This window comes from Gopherus evgoodei, chromosome 5, assembly GCF_007399415.2.
Source record: "Gopherus evgoodei ecotype Sinaloan lineage chromosome 5, rGopEvg1_v1.p, whole genome shotgun sequence".
In the NCBI taxonomy this organism is placed as follows: domain Eukaryota; kingdom Metazoa; phylum Chordata; order Testudines; family Testudinidae; genus Gopherus; species Gopherus evgoodei.
Window position 1 is genome coordinate 127,178,867 of NC_044326.1, and position 21,421 is coordinate 127,200,287.

The 21,421-nt window shown below is 42.7% G+C and overlaps 1 protein-coding gene across 4 annotated transcripts; it reads right to left on the minus strand.

Moving 5' to 3' along the window:
- Nucleotides 1–8,510: 8,510 nt before the first annotated feature.
- THAP9 (THAP domain containing 9) lies at nucleotides 8,511–20,730 on the minus strand. 4 transcript variants are annotated; one of them, XM_030565027.1, is made up of 6 exons: nucleotides 20,307–20,386; nucleotides 18,552–18,634; nucleotides 16,076–16,271; nucleotides 13,886–14,192; nucleotides 12,682–12,832; nucleotides 8,511–11,052 (listed from the first exon to the last, which is right to left on the minus strand). In XM_030565027.1, the coding sequence occupies exons 3-6, from the start codon at nucleotides 16,124–16,126 to the stop codon at nucleotides 9,159–9,161; spliced, it is 2,403 nt and encodes an 800-aa protein (XP_030420887.1). In that variant the 5' UTR covers nucleotides 16,127–16,271; nucleotides 18,552–18,634; nucleotides 20,307–20,386; the 3' UTR covers nucleotides 8,511–9,158. The 4 variants fall into 4 exon arrangements, with proteins under 4 accessions (XP_030420887.1, XP_030420888.1, XP_030420885.1 ...); XM_030565028.1 differs by lacking the exons at nucleotides 18,552–18,634; nucleotides 20,307–20,386 and adding an exon at nucleotides 20,456–20,730; XM_030565025.1 differs by lacking the exon at nucleotides 18,552–18,634 and having other exon boundaries at nucleotides 20,307–20,730.
- Between the last annotated feature and the right edge of the window lie 691 nt (nucleotides 20,731–21,421).

Here is a 21,421-nt window from a genome sequence, read left to right on the forward strand (position 1 = left end):
ATGATTTTTGAATTCTGTTCCTTTAGAACTAGCAAGAACATTAACAGTTTTATTAAAGTACCTGATTTATTAATTAGGGGCCAGGTTGTCACCGAAGTTGCATTTAGTAAGGCCCCAAATCAGCAAAGCACTTCCGTGTCATTAAGCATGTGATTAAATACCACTGACTTCAATAGGACTGGAGCACATTCTCAAAGCATGTATGTGCCTATATGTTTTTTTGAATAGGGATTGACTTAAGTATGTGCTTGAGTACTTTGAAATGGGGCCAAAATATATACATGCACAACCAGGTAATTGGGCCCAAAGGGGTATTTTTGTATTTAGTTAGCTCTCCTGCATGAGCAAATCCAGGTTCTACCCCTGTGGAGAGTGAACAGATGTAGTCCTTGATCCAACAAACAGATCCATATGGATGGACCCTCGTGCCCTGTCAAGATCCTATTGAAGTTAGTGGGACTCCATACAAGTACATGAGTCTCTCCATACAAATCTGATTGCAGGATCAAGGGTGAAATGTTCAGGGGCAACTTTGGCCACAGCCTTTGAAAAATTGGCCCTAGGCATTTTATTGGTTTAATAATGAAAAAAAAAAAGTTATTGAGGAGCAGGTAGGTTTCTAAGTATATCCTGTAACGGTTCCTGCGCTGCATAAAAACGGTGAGTTTTAAAGACAAAACTGCTTTCTTCTACAAAATAAAACTTGTATTTTATTTAAGCTTCCCTGGCTATTTCCTCTTGAGCTATTTTCTATTTATCTATATATTTATTTAGAGTTAAATCAGTGCTCATGGAAGTGAAGGATTAATCCGCATCTCAGTCATGGCCTGCAATAAGTAGTAGTAGTACATGCCTGCTATTCCATTTCTGAGCAGACAGTCAAACATACTAAATTGTGCAATGAATGCGTTTTGGACAGTTGATCACTCCGGATTAGAATGAGGCCACTAAACACATTTGGGACCTGATTCCAGAACCAGCTCATGTGTCGTGGTGGTGGTCTAGGAGAGACTGCAGTGTGCTAGATGCTTTACAAACAAAAGAAGATTACAGTCTACAACAACGGGCAAGGAAAAGATGCAGCATATAAATAAATTGCTCTTTCAGAATATTTATTAAATAACTAGCTGCTTTTGCTCCCTCTTTCTTGCTACTTCCCATTTAAGGCTCTGACTTTTATAGCCTTCTTCCAAAAGTCATGATTATATGTCTGGCTGTCCTCTCTCATGTCTGCTGATACACGGTCTATATACGAGTATTTGGCCTCTCGGTCATCTTTCATCCATGAGGATTGCAAGGACCATTCTACCCATATAACTCTCACGTTTCCATTGGACATCCATATCAATTTAGCCCAGCCTTCCGCAACTTGTCTTCAATTGAGGCAACCTGCATTAGGCCCCTCACAACCTCATTTCATTTCCTATCATGGAGTGTCCAACCATTTTGCCATCTCAACATTTTCATTTCGGTAGGAGAGAGCATACTGATTTATTTGCTTGTGGTTGGCCAAGTCTCTGCCCTGCAGGTTAGGATGGGTCAAATTAGTTTTATACACCTTTTAACTTTATTGGCATCTTTTTATCACAGAGAACTGGCCTCAGCTCCTGCCATTTGTGCCAAACAGCTTTGGTATGATGCTGGGCATCATTCAGGAGGGCACCATTGTCAGCAACCATTAATCCTATGCTCAAATAAATGTGTTAGGGTATGTCTTCACTACCCACCGTATCGGGGGGTAGCAATCAATTGCTCGGGGATCGATATATCGCATCTCATCTAGACGCGATATATCAATCCCCGAACACGCTTATATCGATTCCGTAACTCCACCAACCTGAACGGAGTTGCGGAATCGACAGGGGGAGCCGCGGACATCGATCCCGTGCCGTGAGGACAGTGAGTAATTCGATCTTAGATACTTTGACTTCAGCTATGTTATTCACGTAGCTGAAGTTGCGTATCTAAGATCGATTTTCCCCCGTAGTGTAGACCAGCCCTTAGTCTCTAAGGTGTCACAAGTACTCCTGTTCATTTTGCAGATACAGACTAACACAGCTGCTACTCTGAAACCTGTCATTAATCCTAGGTATTTAAATTCTTGCACATATCTAAGCTTTCTGCCTAGAGTATCCTTTATAGTGGGTCCATCTCTTAGTTGTCATAGCCTCAGTCTTACACTCAAACTCCCACCTGCTCAAATCTCTGCACTGTTCCAAGTTGGTTTGCAGCATCTCACAATCTTCGACACACAGCATTAAACATCCGCATATAGCATACTCCAGGGTGCCTCTCTATATAATCTCACTTGTCAAATCCAAGACAACCACAAACTATAAAAGGCTCAAGGCTAAACCAGGGGTATCAGGCTTGGACAGCCAACATGTAAAGTCTGGGGGTAGGGCATTCCACACAAGTGATGTACAACAGCCTGGCCTGACTGTTGTAATGGGGCAAGAGCCGCTAAAGTTAAAGAAGCGAGTGAGTAAGTGGAGTAAACTGAGATATCCAAGATGGAATATGAGAATACCCAGAGAAGATGGGGCATATGTACAAAAAGTTAATTGGAAAGTTAAAGTTAAGATGCTAGTGGAAGGTCACAAAATCTACCATTCAGGGAGTTCAACCATCTGAAATGGTGTTGGAGTTATTCTGGATGAAACCATGCAAAGGTATCTGACAGAAGTTACCAGAAGGTCGGAACAACTGATGAGTGTCCAACTGTGTTGGGAAGAGGAAACTATCCATATAGTAAGTGGGTATGCACCAATTAGGAGAGGCTCAAAAGGTAAAAGGACTTTTTTTGGCGTTGTTGTGCCATATTGGAAACATGAGAAATAATCAGAGCAGATCTAAATGCAAGTGCTAGAACTGTGAAGATTAGATATGAAACCATCCATGACACTGGAATCAGAAATTCCGAGGGAGAAATAGCCCTCCACCTTGTCTGGCATTGGATGTGGTCATTGCAAACACACACTTTCAGAAGAGGGCTTTCCACCTCATAACTTATGCCAGTGGAGGATACAAATCCCAAATTGATTTCTGCTTAATGAGAAGAACCAATAGATCACAAATAATCAATTGTAAGGTAACACCTGGCAATAGCATTGTGAACCAGCACAGACTTCTTATGGACTTTTGAATGCAGAGACCTCAGAAACATCTGAACCCCCAGCACTGGAAAGGCCTCAGTGGTGGAAACTTAGAGATGGGAATGAAAAAAATCTTTAAACGAGAATATTTTGAATGAGTGATGAATGAGGAGAACCCAGCAGAGGACCATGTAAGATGAACTGAGGCATGACAGGAGGATGAGGTTGTAGAGTTACTTAGAAAAATGAAAAAGGAGAAAGCACCTGAACCAGAAGAGGTATGAGTGGATGCACTGCAAAGGGAAGGCATCAAATATTTTACAGTTCTGTTCAGTGATATTCTTAAGAGAAGATACCTGATGAATGGCGTGAAAGCTTTGTGATGCCCAGTTTGAAACATAAAGGAGATATTACACTGTGTGCTAGTTATCACTCAAACTGATGTCGCATGCTATGAAAGTATGAGAGAAGATTATTGAAATATTTCGGCAGGGTAGAGTTGAAATTTGGGTGGTTTTGTTACTTCAAGTCTAGAAAAAAGCACTGAGAGCCATTTCAGGTCTGTTCCGCCACTGCTTAATAGAGCACTAGGTATTAAATACAGTGCTCCACTCAAACACTTCATTAGCAGGGCAAAAATTTGCAACAAAAGACTTAACAATGTCCTTGTCATACATAGGAATAATCACTGTCTAGCAGAGTTGCACCCTGCCTTGAAAAATGGGCTGAATGATTCTATCTGCTCCTGCATGTAGCATGGAAATAACCTGAGAGTAGATGAGGTGCTTTGACAAACAGATTAATCCTGTTAACGTACACACCATCGCCCTGCTTAGCAAACTAAGTACTAAACAGCAGTTAAACGGGGCATTACTGTTTTATATAAAGCATCATATGCAAGGGCAGCTTCACCGCAACAACTAACTGAATGAGGAGTCATGGAAGTCCATGCAACCACTATGCCTCTTGGCATGAAATCAGAGCCAATACTGTTCTTCACTTTGTAAAAACGACTGTAGAATAAATAGGCTGCTTTGTGAACTGTACTGTTGGATAAATCAATCTGATGTGATAGTAGTGGGGAGTCCTGTTGCATGGATCATTTAATAGGGCCATATGACCACCAGAGTTCAACAAACAGTTCAGCACAATAGTGCTCTGTCTATACCACTCAGTGGAACCAGCAACAGAACCACATGCCTTTCCAGCATAGAAAGCTAAAAGAGCCTTTTTGAGCATAATCTGGTGTACTTCAAGGGACCTGCAGCATTTTAAGTGCCTCAGCACTGCCATCTAGTATTGAGTCATGGAAAGGCAAAAAAATTTACTGTCTCAAAAGTTGTGTACCCTCAGCAGTGTAAAGATTTGTAAATTTCCATAGCACTGTTCACATCATCCAGGGGAGACTGTCCTCAACTTAGCTTTTAAACTGCACAGGCTATTTCTCTGTTGTAAGGTAGAAGAATGTACCAATATAACTGTTTTATACACAATGATTTTTAGGCTACAACTCTCCCATTTATACATAACAGTTGGTAAGAACACAAGAACGGCCATAGTCCATCTAGCCCAGTATCCTGTCTTCTGACAGTGCTCAGTGCCAGATGTTTCAGAGGGAATGAACAGAGCAGGGCAATTTATGGAGTGCTCCACACCCTGTCTTCCAGTCCTAGTGCCTCACAGTCAAAGGTTTAGGGGCACCCAGAGCATGGGGTCGCATCCCTGATCATCTTGGCTAATAGTAATTGATTAACCTATCCTTCATGAACTTACCTAATTCTTCTTTTAACCCAGTTATGCTTTTGGCCTTTGAACCTCCTCCGGCAATGAGGTTCACAGATTGACTGTGCGTTGTGTGAAGAAATACTTCCTTTGGTTTTTTTTTAAAGCTGCTGCCTATTCATTTCATTAGTTATCCCCTGGTTCATGTATTATGTAAAGGGGTAAATTACACTTCCTTATTCACGTTATCCACAACATTCATGATTGTGTAGACCTCTATCATATCCCCCTTCAGTCATCTTTTCCAAGCTGACAAGTCCCAGTCTTTTTAATCTTTCTTCATATGGAAGCTGTTCCATACTCCTAATCATTTTTGTTGCCCTCTGTACTTTTCCTAATTCTAATGTCTTTTTTTGAGATGGGATGACCAGAACTTCACACAGTGTTCAAGGTATGGGCGTACCATGGATTTATATAGTGGCATTATGATATTTTGTGTCCTATTATCTATCCCTTTCCTAATGGTTCTGATATTTTACAATCAGCTAAAATAAAGCAAGGAGTAATTGAACTGGAAAACACATTGTTATACCTCAAGGTCAACTTAGTGTTTTCAATAACATGCATAAAATCACAGCTACGTATCTTTGGACACCTTCCTTTTGTGTTCTGGAAAACAAAACTTTAATTCAGGCCTTACTTAATATTTGGCCTGCACTCACACTGCCTTGTAGTGTGACCCTATCATCTCTCACAAACTACATTGGTTTGGCTGGGTAAACCTCCAAAAAACACATAACAGGAAACTATGCTGGTGATTCAGTAAATGTTTCTCTTTCTTAGACTCTGTCTTGAAATCAGTGCCCCAGGACAGTTTAAGAAGACTGTGTGGGTGGCCAGGCTCTATTTTGGATGATATGTAAAACTGAGGTCGTACCTGCTTACAATCATTAAAGACACCTAGGGGCATCTTTAGGCAAGAGCGAGGAGACACTTTAATGGTGTCTGACTGGCTTCTAGCTGGGGTAAGTGTATTTTACATATCTAGACTTCTCCAACACTTTTTGGGATTGTTTGGGTACCCATGAGTACTAAAAGGGGAAGTGAATTTTTCACCTTCAGCCCTAAACTATTGTGAATGTGACATTACCATGTGCTGCTAAACAGTTATGTTCAGCCCCAGCTTTTCATATCAGAGGTGAGTGAAATAATCAGTTTCTTCCTTACTTCACAAAGCTATGGGGAGGGATAATTAAAGTTTGTAAAGCATTTTGAGGTCCCCAGCTGAAATCTTTCTGTTTCATACACCACCCATCACCGTGACGTCTGAAGGCCTTACTCATTCCTTAGTGAACATAGAAAGTTCTTGGGTTTTCTGTTTCCATCATCCAGTCAACAGGAATTCCGTTGTTTTCTTTCATGATGCTTCTAACAGAACCATCTGCCCTTTAAGTGTCTGAAGAAAGCAGGGACAAGAAGCAGCTGACCCTGCTCCAGAGAGAAGCCCACCAGGCAGGTGTTGGGAATCTGTGGCTGCAGCTGACCGGTACCTCGATGGGCCCAGGCTGTCAGCTGAGCAATATAAAGGAGGGCCCAGCTCCCTGGGAAGGTGCACTCTCTTCCTTTGGTTTCCCTGTTCTCCTGTAATCAGAGCAGCTGACTGTAGGCAGGGTCTGTTTCGTAGCTACCAGAGGCCCCCAGTCTGAACCCTTCACCAGATGGTTGTCTGTATTACTTTTGCTTTTTTCTTTCTTTCTTTGTAAGGAGAATAAACAGAGCCCCAAGGAAAGCTGGGTGTGGCCCTTTGTCCCCAGCTGATGATCAGGACCCACCAGCCTATATGTGGTGAACAATGCAGGCATAGCTTGCCATTGCTCACAGAGAAGCATGGCTCCTGAAGCTCTCGTGAAATGGATGGGAAAGCAAAAGCAACAGCAGCAGATCCTGCCATAGCAGCAGCAACAGCAACTTCAGCAGCTACAAATACAGCAGCACCTGTTCTAACAGAAACAGCAGTAATTCAGGCTTCAGCTACTAGCTTGGGATGTCCGGGACCACAGGTTAGTACAGGGCATGGTGCTGGGAATCAGCTGATGGAGCTGAGCAGTACTTCATGAATGGCCCATGCTCTCAGCTGAACAATATAAAGGAGGACCCAGCTCCATGGGACGGTGGGGTAAATTAGGGAGCAGGAAGCCGTAGGCAGGCCTTGTGGATTCACCACTACCACTCCCCAAGTTGGGGAAAGGGCCTGCTCAGTAACTACTCTTCACCAAATGGGTGTTTGTGTTACTTTTACATCTTCTTTATTATCTTCACAAAGAAATAAGAGAGCCCTGCAGAAAGCGACAGGAACTAAGCGAGGCATGGCTATTTGTCCCCAGCCGGTGATTAGGACCATGAGCCTACAATGCTATTAAGGGGGGTTGTTCCTGGAAGGTCTTGAGCACCCTAAACTATTGAAGTCAACCGGACTACAAAGTACTCTATATCTCACAGGACTGGGCCTAGTAAGTGCACATTATAATTTCCCACAAAGAGGAAATTAAGTAATCCTAAAACAAAATTATACTGAAGAAATGAGAACCCAGTAGCTTGAAATAAGCAGATGAATTTTAAACTGTTAATTGTTTAGTACAAAACAGTGCAGAATGGAGGAAATCAACCAGCTACATACAGAAAGGTCCTGGAAAGAGGGAGTAAGGAATAACAATGCAAAAAAAGAGAAACAGTAACCTGTGCTTTTGTTAGTTTGTGTATTTGAAAACAATATAATATACACACAACCTGAAGAACATCTGTCGGATTCACAGCAGGAGGCTATTACACCATACGTTGCAGTTATGTTAAATCTTTTGTCTTCTGTTTCCCCCAAAGTCCCAGGGTGGTGGTGTACAACTTCTTTCAAATGGACTTTTCCACCTTCCCCACTGAATCAAATGTTAACATCTCTTCCTTGCCCTTGAGGCCTTGTATAATCAGCTGATGGTACAGCTTGGACCTCATTATGCTCTTCCTCACTCTCTTTACCCACCAATATTAGCCTTCCCCCCACTTTCATTTCTTTCTCCCTCCCTTCTGCATGGTCAACTACAATAGGTTAGGCCTTCACCCAAATCCTTCACTTCTCCAAGGAGCTCTGCACAGACTAATCCTCGTCAGTCAAATATTGGCTTCCCCACACCTGTACTGGCTTCCCTACTTTATTAAGAGGAGGAAACAAGCAAACCAAAACTTTCTCGCCAACACTTTGCACTAGGTCTCCTACTGGGTCCTGAGTTCTTCTGTCTTTAGATTGCAAGCTCCCCAAGGCAGGAGACCTCCTACATTGGCAAGCACATCTGCAGATATTAAATATTTTCAAGGATTACCTGGCCCCACCCTGTATATAGTATTTTGTAGAATCCTGTATTGAGAAACAAGTCTTGTTTTTTCTATCAATTCCATTCTGTGACAGATCCCCTGCATCTGACCCTAGTCCGTCAGTTTTATTTCTTACCTGACTGACTTTTTTCCAGTTGGGGTAGCCAAAATCAAGGTCTTTTCTTCACTTCATGTTATCCTAATTCGTGTTCAGATTTAAGCACTTAAAGGAAGCAGTTTGGAATCCTTTATTTTTCTAATAAGCTGCCAGTGGAATTAAAGGGCGAAAGGCGGAGTGATTACGTAATCAGTCAGTACAAGTAAAACGTGTTTCTAGGACAAATCTTTATTTTATTTTTTTAATAGCTTTGTCTAAGCTGTTTTGCTTCTTAGTATTTTTTCTGCAGCTCTAAGGAGTTATCTGCTGCTATAGTACTCCATCAGTTCTTTCCCACCAGCCCCTGTTCTAAACATGTATGAGTAAACTTGGTATTCATCATAGTCAGGGGCTAACTGCCCTACCCAGAGCTAGGCATAGCACAGATGGATATTCATCAAGCTTCCCCACATGACTGCCAATGAACCTCAATATGGATTTCCAGTAGCTTCCGTAATCTACTCCTTCCATAGATATTGTTGTTCTAAAATAGGTTGTGGTTGTGCAATCTGCATAAATGAGAATTTAGGATGAGATCAAACTCATTTTCCACTTCGAATCCCAGGCATGACTGGAACCTAGACCAGTTAATCCTCCTAGGACTCTCCTTTATTAGCCACTGCTGGACACAGTATTGCCAAGAGGTCAAGTGAAATACACCATCTCAGTTCTCCAACACCTGTGTTGCCTAGATCAGACCTTATCTAAACACTACTCAAGGGAAGATCCATCATTTAACAAATTAGTAAGAAATTATGGCACAGCTAAGATTTGGATAGATTTATAAGTCTTTAATGATGATGAAAATGGATGTTTCCTAGTCAACTTCTTCGATCCATGACTTCCAGAACAGTATTCCAAACCCCATTTTTTGCATGTTCAGCTCTGACGTTTAAGTAACATTGCACTATGTTCCTTAACAGCATTGTGTAGTGATTGGTGACACACAACTCCCCATCAAATAGGTGATTATTTAACTCAGAGAAAAGATGACTCTGTTCAGATAACTCATATAAAATTTTCTGTTCTAAATACATATCCTGTTGCTTGAGGTTTAGGTTATAGTCTTTCACTCTTGCATGCATTTTTAGGACTTGCTCAGAAATACTCACAACCTGGCGCACGCTCTCTGATGGCAAACTCCAGCTCCCAATCTTTTTAATGCACAACAGTGAACCACATTTTAGGATTTTGTCTTCTGACAGAAAGAGAGAAGTGACACAGGCTTCACATCTTATGGCAGCTGCTAATTTCTCAGCAACACAGCCAGCGGTATATGTGACACTTTCTGCATATAGTGACAGATCTGTCAGTGCATAACTCAGTGTAGAGTTAAATGAAATATGGCCTGTACGGTAAATGTAGTCTGTTGATGGAATTGCCACACAACCCTGATTGTACTGAGAATGAATGGTATCCAGGGCCAAATCTGTCCTACGAAGAATAGATATATCTAAGGTGTTCATGTCACGGAAAATAAGATTCTGATGTAATCCTGGTGTCAAATTATACTTGGTCAGCAGTTTAGAATAAGCAGTCCAGAACATTATGCATGTAGGGTTATCACAGCTAGCACATGCTTGTCTGAGGGTGCTGAGAAATAATTCCAGATGATCTAGGCTGAATGTGTAAGTCAGGAGGTAGCGGAAGGGCATGCTCTTTGGAAATACATAGTTTGTGTAAAGCCATTTTAAGCTCTCAGCATTAAGCAAAAAACCTAGAAATCCTAATTTATGTTTACCTTTCAGGAAGTGTCTCCCCAAAGTGTCAGTTAATGCAACAAAGACACTTTTAGCTTCAGTTAAAAGGCGATGTATCCTGGCATAATTTTCAGAGCACACAGGCCCTTTCAATCCCGTTCCGTAACAGCTTCTTCCGTGAAAAATGTCAAACAGATAGCTCACCAAGCGCACAAATTTGATGGTCCCACTGCAGTTCTGAAAAGAAGGCAGGCCCAACAATTGGAGACATTCCAGCGTGCCAGCGACACTCTCACTGAACAGCTGTGCTGCATAGTTCACCCTCAAGTGACAGCTTTCACTATTTCTGGGTCTTCCTGACAATCTGTCACTAATATGCAGTAATTCCGTCTCCTGCAGAGTCACTAGGTCCACTATGTGCTGCCAGTGTGCTGTTTCATAAATGGACTGTATCCTATGAAAGCACTGAAACACGTTCCTTATTAACTGGAGCATATGGCAAGCATCAAAGAAGTATGTGATCCAATGAGTGGCACTGTGAGGATGCTGAAAAGTGCACTGCATGTTGTTGGCATCAATACGTATGCCCAACGCCTTTGCCAACTCAACACCACGAGCAGTGGCCGCAGACGTCACGGAGAGAACTCTGATACCTACGTTAGTCAGCTTACTGATGGTCTGATAAAGCAGTTGAGCTAGTAAATGGCCAGTGGTTCCATTTACAAAGAAATAACCCAGGGGAGCACTCCAGTGACCAAGAACACCTACTGCCATTAGGACTATAGCTTCTGAGGCCAGAGGTGCTTCATCAGCATCAAGTGCTCCTGCACCTAGGTCTACAAACCCAACCAGACGTTGAGTCACAGGGTCCCACTCCAGCTGTTTCTTGAGAGCCATACCCTCGATCATCAGTGAGCAGTACTGGTATGCCTGTTCTCCTTGCTCGACTCTCTGCTGAAGGTGAAAGAAAATACTGTTGCTGAAGCCTGGACTACCTTCATCATTAGACAACCAGCTGGAAGACAGAGGATAGAAATAATTAGGAGCTATAATCTAAGGGGGGAAAAAAAACCCGCTAACAGGCTTTAGGACTTAGTAAAGTGCTGACAGATTTTTAATGCAAATTAATATACGCAGCATCCATTTATAAAGTAATAAGGCTTACCTGGATGATACATTTTGCAGCCTGAAACATAACAGTATTTTCCTACAGTTCAATTTTCATCCTCTCCTCCACCTGCCTGCTCTGGCATTCTCTCCAATGGTTCCTTTATAGCCTCACATACTTTCATATATTTTTTTCATGCTGTCCTGCATGCTTGGAACAGCTCCTACCCTATTTCCCCTTCACACTTAGTACATTTTCTTGGCCTCCTGTCATAAGATAAGAATTGCTATACTGAATCAGACCTGTGGTCCATCTAGTTCAATAACGTATCTGATGATGACCAGAAAGAAACCCACAGTAGGCAGATGTGAGATTCTGTCCCATATGAAGGTCTCGTTCTGACCTCGAATAAGTAGAGACTGGTTAAATCCTAAAGCATGAGATTTTTATCCTATCCAAAGCTTTTTTGCATTAACTGTTATAATTCTGGATATTCTTGTTCTCCATATAAATGTCAATAGCTCTTTGAATCTTACTAAATTCTCAACGACTTCCTGTGGTAACGAGTCCTACAATCTATTATTATTTTTTACATAAAATGTATTTCCTTCTATAAATTTTGAATTTGTACCTTCATTGAGTGTCCCCTTGTGTTACATGACACACTAATCTACCTTCTCTCTAACATTCATTATTTTATATGCTTTTAAGCATGTCCTCTCTTACTCTTCTTCCTTCTAAGGCAAACAATCCCAATCTTTTCAAACTCTCCTTACAGGAAAGTGGTTTTGTTGTTGCGTTTTCCCATGCCTGTAATCATTCTCATCTCCCTTCTCTGAACCCAGTCTAACTCTTCAATATCTTCTGGGTGACCAGCACACAGTGCTCTAAATGTGGTACTGATCTCTTCTAGTGACATCGGCTTCCTCTCCCAGGACTGATCTTTATAGTTTGTTCTCTATCTAATATTTCGCCCAGTCATCCTCTCACTGAAGTCAATGGATCTGGATCTTAGACTGTAAACTCCTCATGTCAGGGACATGGTCATGCTTTGTGTTTGGAAAGTACCATGTATACCTTTGGCACTATATAAATAGTAGTGATTAAAGTAGTCATCGCATTTTAGTATTTGTTCCCTTTCTATTATATGCTGAAATGAATACAGATATCAAAGTCAAGCACTTGATGTGTCTTTCTCCACTGATCACTCACTTGGAAGAATGCAGCATGCTTCTGACTACCTCTGCTACTGTAAATTTAATCTTTGGATGTGTTATTTTCTGATGGTGCAACTGTTCTGCACAGCCTCCCTCTCTCTCCCTCCAGCAACATGCTCTGAGGACATGAGTTAATATTCCGGTAACAATCGCAGCCTCTTCTGTTTAGCATCTTTGTACAAATAATTAAAATGTAAGACAATAGTGTAGGTGTCACGTTCAATTGTTTGTATGAAATCTCTACTTTGAACACTCCATCTCTTACTTATTGTAGGACAACCTGGAAAAATAACTTGAGATAACGAGAATGAATACTCACTTTGTCAGGCTGGAAGGATGAGGCAGGGGACAATTCTTTCTTACATAATCATAGGCTTTACTACTATAGAGGTGAAGAGTACAGGCAAACTGCCTCATTTCGGTGGAGTATTCAGTCATCTGTCTCCAGCTGTATGGCTCCCACTGCAAATCTGTTTTAAAAAATATAGGTCAGCTATGGTAAGAAGCGTGAACAGTTTGATCATTTGGTTCAGATGAAAAATGCCTCTACATTGCAGGGCATGAGACACAAGGCAAGAAAAAAGAATGTTGTGTTTAACAAGGCACAAGCCTAATACCCAAGTGCTATCACTCAAGTACTTTTGTCGCAATAAAGCAAAATTCAGACTGATTGCTGAGTTCCCTCCCCTACAGAAAGGGGAAAGGGGATGAAATCCTCCATGCCCCTGCCAAAACTCTCTCGCTTATGCTAGCCTTTTTCTGTGTGTTGCAGTGGATTCTGTCTTATCCCGACTTGTTTGCCTTCTAGACAGGGGTGGCACTTAATATTTAACATTACTAACAATCCAGATATCCCCATTTTCCTCAGACCCTAACGCTTCACTGCCTTTAAGGACCCATGTCACAGCCAACATCCTTCTAAAGGAGAAGGATGAAATGTGGCTCCATTCAGAGAGGGTCAATGCTGTTCCTGAATTAGCTGGAAAAAGTTGCTTTGAGATCTACAGATGAAAAGTTCTATATAAGTGCTAAGTATTATTATTCATGACTCAGGACTAAAGCAATTTAAATGGTTTTTCTCTCATATTATCAAATGAACAGAGCCAATTTTCTAAACACTTTCTAAGTGAGAGAGGAATATAAGGTTCTCTTACTTAAATAGAATTTAGATTCAAGCTTGACTCTCTTAAAGCTGAATATGTTTATTCAATAAAGCCTAGTATCTCACATCACACACTGTTCTAGGGCCCACATATGAGGCGTGGCCACCCCTCATCTTCATCTCAGTATAAGTTGAGGGAGCTAAATACCTTGGAGGACAGGCCAATATTGTGTAACTTCTAGTAACCAATTAGAGATACAGAATCTTCAAGAAAAAGCCTTTGGTTGTGGTTCTTATTTTTATATTACATTAGTGCCTACAGGCCCCCAACTGAAATCAAGGCCCCAGTGTGGTAGGCAATGGAAAATAATGTACAGTTTCTGCAGTGAAGAGTTTACTGTCTAAACAATGTCCTTAATACCTGAAAACTGGGCCTGCAGCAGGTTTACAGCTTCTTCAGAGAGCAGGTTCTTCTTTGCAAGCTCATTGATTAAACTAAATACATTTCGTTCTCGGTATGAGAGACACCTTCCTGCTGCAACAAGTTTCTTTTTAGGCAACTGTATTATTTCTTTCATTTCTGTCTGTTGCTCAGCAGCCGTTGCAGGATTCTTTAAGCTATAGTTGTGATCTGCAGTAATGACCTCCTCATCAGGAGAATTATGTAAGAGTGGCTGCTTTAATGCTTTCTGGGATCTTCTATTTTTAAGATATGTACTCAGAGGATCCTACAATACAGAAAAGAATATGGGGCTAATTATGGGGGGAAATACTTAAAACAAGTGCACAGCTAGAGTGAAACAATACAAGCCAGATTCCTGGTTGTATTAACAGAAAAACAGGAAGTGCTGATATTTCTAAGAAAGGTCTTTTTTGGACTTACTCCCCGCATATCTGAATGCTGGATACTGTACACGTTTTTTTGACATACAGATATTATTGTCTCAAGATACTACACAGAACAAAAAAAGTTGCCATCAGATCTCAACAATCAAATCAGTGGTTCCCAGACTCTTAGTAAGCAACACCTGTGACCCACCGTTAGATACATGCACCCTCCACCTTGAACCTCACCCTGGTCTTGACTGGATACAAAGGGAAGGCCCCACGTGGTGGTTAGAGAGCGAGTCTGCCCCACATTTACTCTGTAGTGGCAGCTCCTGTGCCACAGGGCTGGACCCAGCTCCCCAATCCAGGCGTTGCAACCTGGCACATGGGATCACAATGCTACTCAGGTTTGGCCCAGCGTTGCAATCCCATGTGCCAGGCCACAATACCACTCACTCAAATTTGGCCCAGCCACCCCTCCCTTATGATGGAGGAGCACCCAGACCAAACATAAGTAGCACTGTGATCCCATGTGCCAGGTTGCAATGCCCAGAATAGGGAACTGGGACCAGCCCTGCAGAACAGGAGCTGCTGATGTGGGGTTTGTGCAAGGCAGGTTTGTTCTCCAAATCCCTTTCCCCTATGGCCTTCTGCTCCAGCCTGGAAGAAGTGTATGTTTGCCTAGGGACCTGCAACCCATCTAGAAACATCCCATGGTGAGTTGGAACTCACTGTTTGTTTGAAAAACATCGAACTAAATTACAAGGAAAGGGTAAGAGAACCTGTCTTGTTAATACTATAAAAGAGAGGCTTTTCAAATTCTGAAAGGGATGAATACACTAGGGAAGAATTCAGAAAAATGGAGATGTGATCTAAAATTTGGGAAGATATCTGGAATGTGGGAAAAAAAAGGTGTAACAAGCCTATAGAATATAGACACTGCCGGTGTGATGGAAAAGGAGACAGGTATGTGCAATGCAATTCAAAAATTCAACTGTCAGATTCTTCCTATCATTAATTATCAGAAAGGCTTGTTATAAAAAGCTTCAAGTAAGTGCAGAGCGCTATATTATTTCCACAATCGATTAAACAGATATTAGAATATTATACCACACATTGCATATATATGTATAAATGCCTTCAATCTGCGGATTTCAAAGTGCTTTCCAAATAATCATGAATGAAATCTCACAACACCCCTGTGTCTGTGCTTTAGCCAAAAGATCACCCTTCCCCTGATTATAGCCTCATCCTTCAAACAATGGCCACCCTCAGTAGGCATGAAAGCCTCCAGAATAAATATTTAAATATAAATGAGTAAAAATACACATGTACAGTAACAAGAGGGTTGTATTTTTACTGTATTTTTCATGGGCATGGCAGGAATCAAGTTGCCTAGATTTGACAGATCAGAACAAAATTGTCTTAGATTTAGTTACTAGGAAAAGACAAGGTTATTTCTAAGCAATAGTAGTTTCAGAAGAGCTGTTAGCAGGATGAGGGTTATTTAAGTTAAACTGAAAGAGCACTAATGCCAGTAATGTATTTAAAATTATTCAAAATGGCTTTTATAAATAATGTTTTCCTTCCCTCATCCCTCTTTAGAGTGTATTTGTGACATAGCATAAAATAAACTCAGACATTTTAACTTGTGTTGCTGTAGCCTTATAACATGAGTTGCAACCTCAATTTTTCAAGTAATTTTAGTATTTGTCTTTAAGGTTTCTAAAGTGTTTTCAACCTATTAAAAATGGTAATTGCATGAAAAGTTCTTTTTAACTACCTTGTATAGAAAAACAGAAGGTACAGCTCCTTTCCTTAGTTTTCTTCTCATGCCATATGATTCAAAGTCTGCTTCTGCAAAATGTCTGGAACACAATATGGCACCAGGTCCTGGAATCCAAACCTTTTTGCTTTTGGGGTCTGCTCGATTAACAGCATGGATCCATTTTGTACGCTGTATGTCATCAATGGGAAACCTGAAATATGAGCAGAGCTCTCTCATAATACAGTCAGAGTAAAATTCTACTCTGTTAAACTGCTGTAAATCCTGAGTAATTCCATTGAAGGCGCTGGAATCATTCCAAACTGATAAAAGGCATAAAAAAGCACAAAAAGTGTACTTAATATTCAAATACTTTGGTTTTGAAAAGTTGCAATTTTACAGTTACAAATTCCCCAGTTAAACTGATTAAGGAGCACTTCAGAACACTTCTGAGATCAGGCAGGTCTTACCTGTGCAGTTAGGATTGCTTAATCCCACTCTGTGAGATGCCCCAGCATGTACTCTGCAAATGCAATATTAATCTACCCTGAAATATTAGGGATTCAAATGGAGATCCATGCTTGGAGGGAGGCCTGCAAGACGTCTTCCCTTCTCTGGTCTATCCACCTGGACCTCTGTCTGTTTTGACTGGGTCACTTTCAAACATACATGCTACCCTTTTCAAAATATAGCAGTTATAAAAGATGCTATTTTTCACCTGCACACTTTCACTTTCAGAAAAATTCAGCATTCGGGCTGAAATGATATATACTTGGTACTGCCCAAATGTAATTTTTTGGGGTGTGGGAGGGTAGAGGAAGAAGAGAGCAATGAAATTTGGGAAAACTTTGTTCTAGGGTTATACAACAGTGATTTTTCCCATGGAGATAAATCATAAAAGCTGAATTCTGAAAGTTCAAACTTAAGAGTCTAAACTGCCAGGTACAAGCAGACGTGGGAATTGTCAACCTGCACACATCTAATTGCAGGGTTAAGGACTGAGCATGGAAAGAGTCCTGAATTAAGTACGTTTGCTAGATCTGAAAAATATTACATTCCTTATTTTTGGGATGTGAATCAACAGTCAATATCCACAGAGAAATCAAATTACTGATGAATTACTTTATTTTTAAAATCACAAAACTATGATCATTTGCAAATACAGTTGGGAATGTAAAAAACAAAAAAAAATCTGAGTCCTTGCTCACTGAAGTTAATGAGGGTTTCATCCATAGAGTAGCTGCAGGATCAAGCTTTGGCATAAAAGTGCACAGTAATAGGGTCTGATCTTGCACCACTGCAGTCAGTAGGAATTAAAGGATCAGAATGGACATATATGTGTACATAAGTAAGGGGCAATTTATTCATAGAATAAGATACAACTCGACACAAGTAAGTGGGGATGAATCAGGGTGTATGTGTACTGTTACTCATGATTAAATTTCATCTGCCCTTTTGGTGACTGGGCAACAAAATGGCAGGTGAAATTTAATGTTGATAAATGCAAAATAATGCACATTGGAAAACATAATCCTAACTATACATATACAATGATGGGGTCTAAATTAGCTGTTACCACTCAAGAAAGAGATCTTGGAGTCGCTGTGGATAGCTCTCTGAAATCACCCATTCAATGTGCAGCGGCCATCAAAAAAGCAAACAGAATGTTGGGAATCATCAAGAAAGGGATAGATAATAAGACAGAAAATATCATATTGCCTCTATATAAATCCATGGTACGCCCACACCTGGACTACTGCATGCAGATGTGGTTGCCCCATCTCAAAAAAGATATATTGGAATTGGAAAAGGTTCAGAAAAGGGCAACAAACAAGTTTTGGGGTAGAGAATGACTTCTGGATGATGAGAGATTAATAAGACTGGGACTTTTCAGTTTGGAAAAGAGGAGACTAAGGGGGGGATATGACAGAGGTCTATAAAATCATGAGTGGTATAGAGAAAGTAAATAAGGAAGTGTTATTTACTCCTCATAACACAAGAACAAGGGGCCACCAAATGAAATCAAGAGGTAGCAGGTTTAAAACAAATACAAGAAATTATTTTTTCATGCAACACATTGTCAGTCTCTGGAATTCCTTGCTAGAGGGTGATGTGAAGGCCAATACTATAATGGGGTTCAAAAGGGAACTAGATAGATTCATGGAAGACAGGTCAATCAATGGCTATTAGCCAGGATGGGCAGGAATGGCGTCCCTAGCCTCTGTTTCTCAGAAGCTGGGAATGAGTGACAGGGCATGGATCACTTGATGATAACCTGTCTGTTCATTCCCTTTGGGGCACCTGCCATTTGGCCACTGTCAGACAGGACACTCGACTTGATGGGGCTTTGGTCTGACCCAGTATGGCCATTCTTATGTTGATTAGTAAGTGACACTAAACAGTTAGTAAACCGGGACTTTAATGTTTCTGCATTGGAGATAAGAAAAACAATAATGCAATGTTAACGTGTGAGATCAAGGCCTCAAAATCATACCTGCCTATGATGGAGAATTGAAAAGCCTAAGATCTTTTTCTTAGCAGACCCATGTGCTCTCCTGTTTCCCCCTCCCCCGACATCTGAAATAAAAATTAATTTCAATTTTATTTAAACTCAAATATAAGGATTCATCCTTCATTTTAAGTAAGGGCAGATAATTGTAGGGATCAGTAGTTCAGGATTTATGGCTCCAATCCTGCAAATGCTTAAACATGTGTAAGTATAACAGTCCACTGAAATGGGGCTACTCACTTGAGTAAAGCTACAATATTTTCAGGATCAAGGCCCTGCTAGGACTCTCTATTTCCCTTTAATTCTCTTCAGCATAATAATTTTCATAGGTAAGTCCTGTGCCTGTTGCATCTGTAGTTGAAAGTTCTGAGATTTTACAGACGTTCTGGGTGCCTGAAATATTACTCAATAGTCTGGGTCAAATTATAAAATCTCAGTTTGAAATTGAAAAGGCTACTCACAATTTTAAAAAACAAAATCTGTCTGAAAAATACTTAATCTTCTATTATTACAGGTATCCTCTAATATTACTATAAAAGAAAGAGAATTTTTTTGGTTGTGGTTTGTTTTTTTTCAATTTTATTTTGTGCATTTGAGAACACTGAATGTCAGTAGAGCTTGTGAAATGGTTAAAATGGCAAAATTTGAAAAACAGGGCGAAATGTTTATGAACATATATCCTCACCCTGTTTTTCAACCGATTGAGCTGGTACAATTTTTTTTTTTAAATGTGCCAAAGACAAAGGAATGTTTTATAATTATTTTGGCAGGTCTAAGAGTCAATTTCAGCATTTATGCCAGGGGTCCCCAATGCGGTGTCTGCGGGCGCCATGACGTCTGCTGGGGCATCTACATGCACCCATGTACTGGCCGGCGGATAAGCATTCGCCGAAATGCCGCCGACAAGCTGCGTCATCCAGAGGCGTTGCCGCTGATTTTCGGTGGTATTTTGGCGGCAACGCCTCTGGATGATGCGGCATATCGGCCATGACGCCCACTGATGTTGCCACTTGTCGGCGGAATTTCGATGGATGCTCATCCACTGCCACGGTCCTCCGTGGCTCGTCATCTGGCACCCACCACACGAAAAAGTTTGGGGACCACTGATTTATGCTTATTGTCATTTTCTGTGATGTTGAGGGTGGCATCTTTCACTTTGCAGCAGAGGGGAGGAAAAACGGAGGGAAGGACAATTGTGAAGCCACAATCATTTATGGGGATTTCATTGGGGAAGGTGTAGACCCCAAGAATGTTTAACTCTTTAAAACTCAGGTGTGGCTGAACACCCACATCCCTTCAGCATTGGCCAGCAGGGTTCCAGCTCTTTAGACCATGTCCTAAGGCTCCAGCCTTCCCTCCCCACTCCATGGTTCTCAAAATATTGCCCCTGGGCTGGTCGCCTCACGCCAACGCTGGTGGTGGTGGTGGTTGTTTTCTCTTCAAGTCCCAACTCCTGGAGTCTAAGGATGAGGAGAAAATCTCGCTTTTTTCCATTATAAAAATACCTTCCAGGTATCCACTGAAGGGAGCTGCGGGGGAAGGCGGCCCCCTCCAGCCCGGCTCAGGTCACTCCCCCCCCATGTTTAAGGGGGGTGATAACTCGTGATTCTGATCGCGTGGGTGCGGCCCTGCTGAAGCCCACGCGTGGCGGTTTGACTTGTGCGCGCAGGGCTGAGGGGAGCCCCCACTGTCCCCTCTCAGCGCTAACCATCGCGGCTGAGGGGCCGCCCGCCCACTCACTGGTGGAAGGAGATGCCCCGCTTCCGGCTCAGCCCGGTGTCGCGCGTGGTGCAGCCCAGAGCGGAGCAGCTGCGGGTCATGGTCCGCGCGCAGGTAGGGCAAGGCCCTGGGTGTTCTCGCGCTGCACGGCACCCTGCCGCCCCACGCACCCTCGGCCACGTCCCGCTGTCGCGCGCGGACAAGTCAAGAGCCCCCCACTCCCGGCACTAGAGAGTAGTCCAACCACTGCCAGCGCTGATGGAACGCGCCCTCAGATTGGTGAGCGCCTCTTCTTTGCCCTTTCCGATTGGTTCTCGCGTTCAGCTAGCCCCTTCGCTATGGAAGCGAGGCTTTCATTGGTCGCTGACCTCCCGGCGTTCCTGTGACCACACCTTCTCAGCGCAGGGACTGTCTGCGACCCCACCCCACATAGCTCCGCGGAAGCAGGAAATAGGCAGGGAAGAGAAAGGAGAGTTGAACCAATCAGAAACGGCACAGGAGGAGGCAGCCAATCAAACCCAGCGTACTTGGATCCAATGGAAGCAGCGCTCTCTGGGGGGAGGTTGGAGCCGGGTTACGCATACCTCTTTCCCCCCCCCTTTCCCTTTCCCTTTCGTCTCTGGCTGCTGCGGAGCGTGTGGGGCTGGCGCGGAGCGGGGGACTCAGGCTTCTCGATGGGGGAGAAGCTGCTCGAGGGGACGCTGCCCAGTCCCCAGCCAGCACCATGGGCCTCAGGCGGGGAGGCCCTGAGGCAGTCGGGGCGCCACGTGGCGCTTGTGCGCCCGCCGCCTAGGGCTCAGCCGGGGCCGGGCTCTGCCTGAGGGGGGCCGAGCTGTTGGGGTCATAGGCTCATTCCCCTGTGGACGGAAGGGGCCTGGGGCTTGAACCCGAGTCCGAGTTTACGTACTGTGTAGTCGGGTACGTAGCAGCAGGAACAGCCGGGGCCTGCGATCGCTCCGCCTCCCCCACCGCCTGCATGGCGCGTCCCCCAGATCCGGGGTAAGTGAGTCGTGGTTAGCCCTGGCCTGTCCAGGTGCTTGACTTGACTGGGCTGGGCAGAGAGCCCAGTGGTTCACGTTGTGTCCAGAGACACGGCTTCCCGCTCAGGCCTTGCGCAGCAGTCTCCAGCACTTCAG

Coding starts and splice junctions, on each gene's coding strand:
- THAP9 (XM_030565025.1), bottom strand. CDS start 20,386: ATGACCCGCAGCTGCTCCGCTCTGGGCTGCACCACGCGCGACACCGGG. Junction 12,833..13,885: donor GCTGCAGGCCCAGTTTTCAG/GTATTAAGGACA, acceptor TTTTTAAAACAG/ATTTGCAGTGGGAGCCATAC. Junction 11,053..12,681: donor CATCCTTCCAGCCTGACAAA/GTGAGTATTCAT, acceptor TCTGTCTTCCAG/CTGGTTGTCTAATGATGAAG.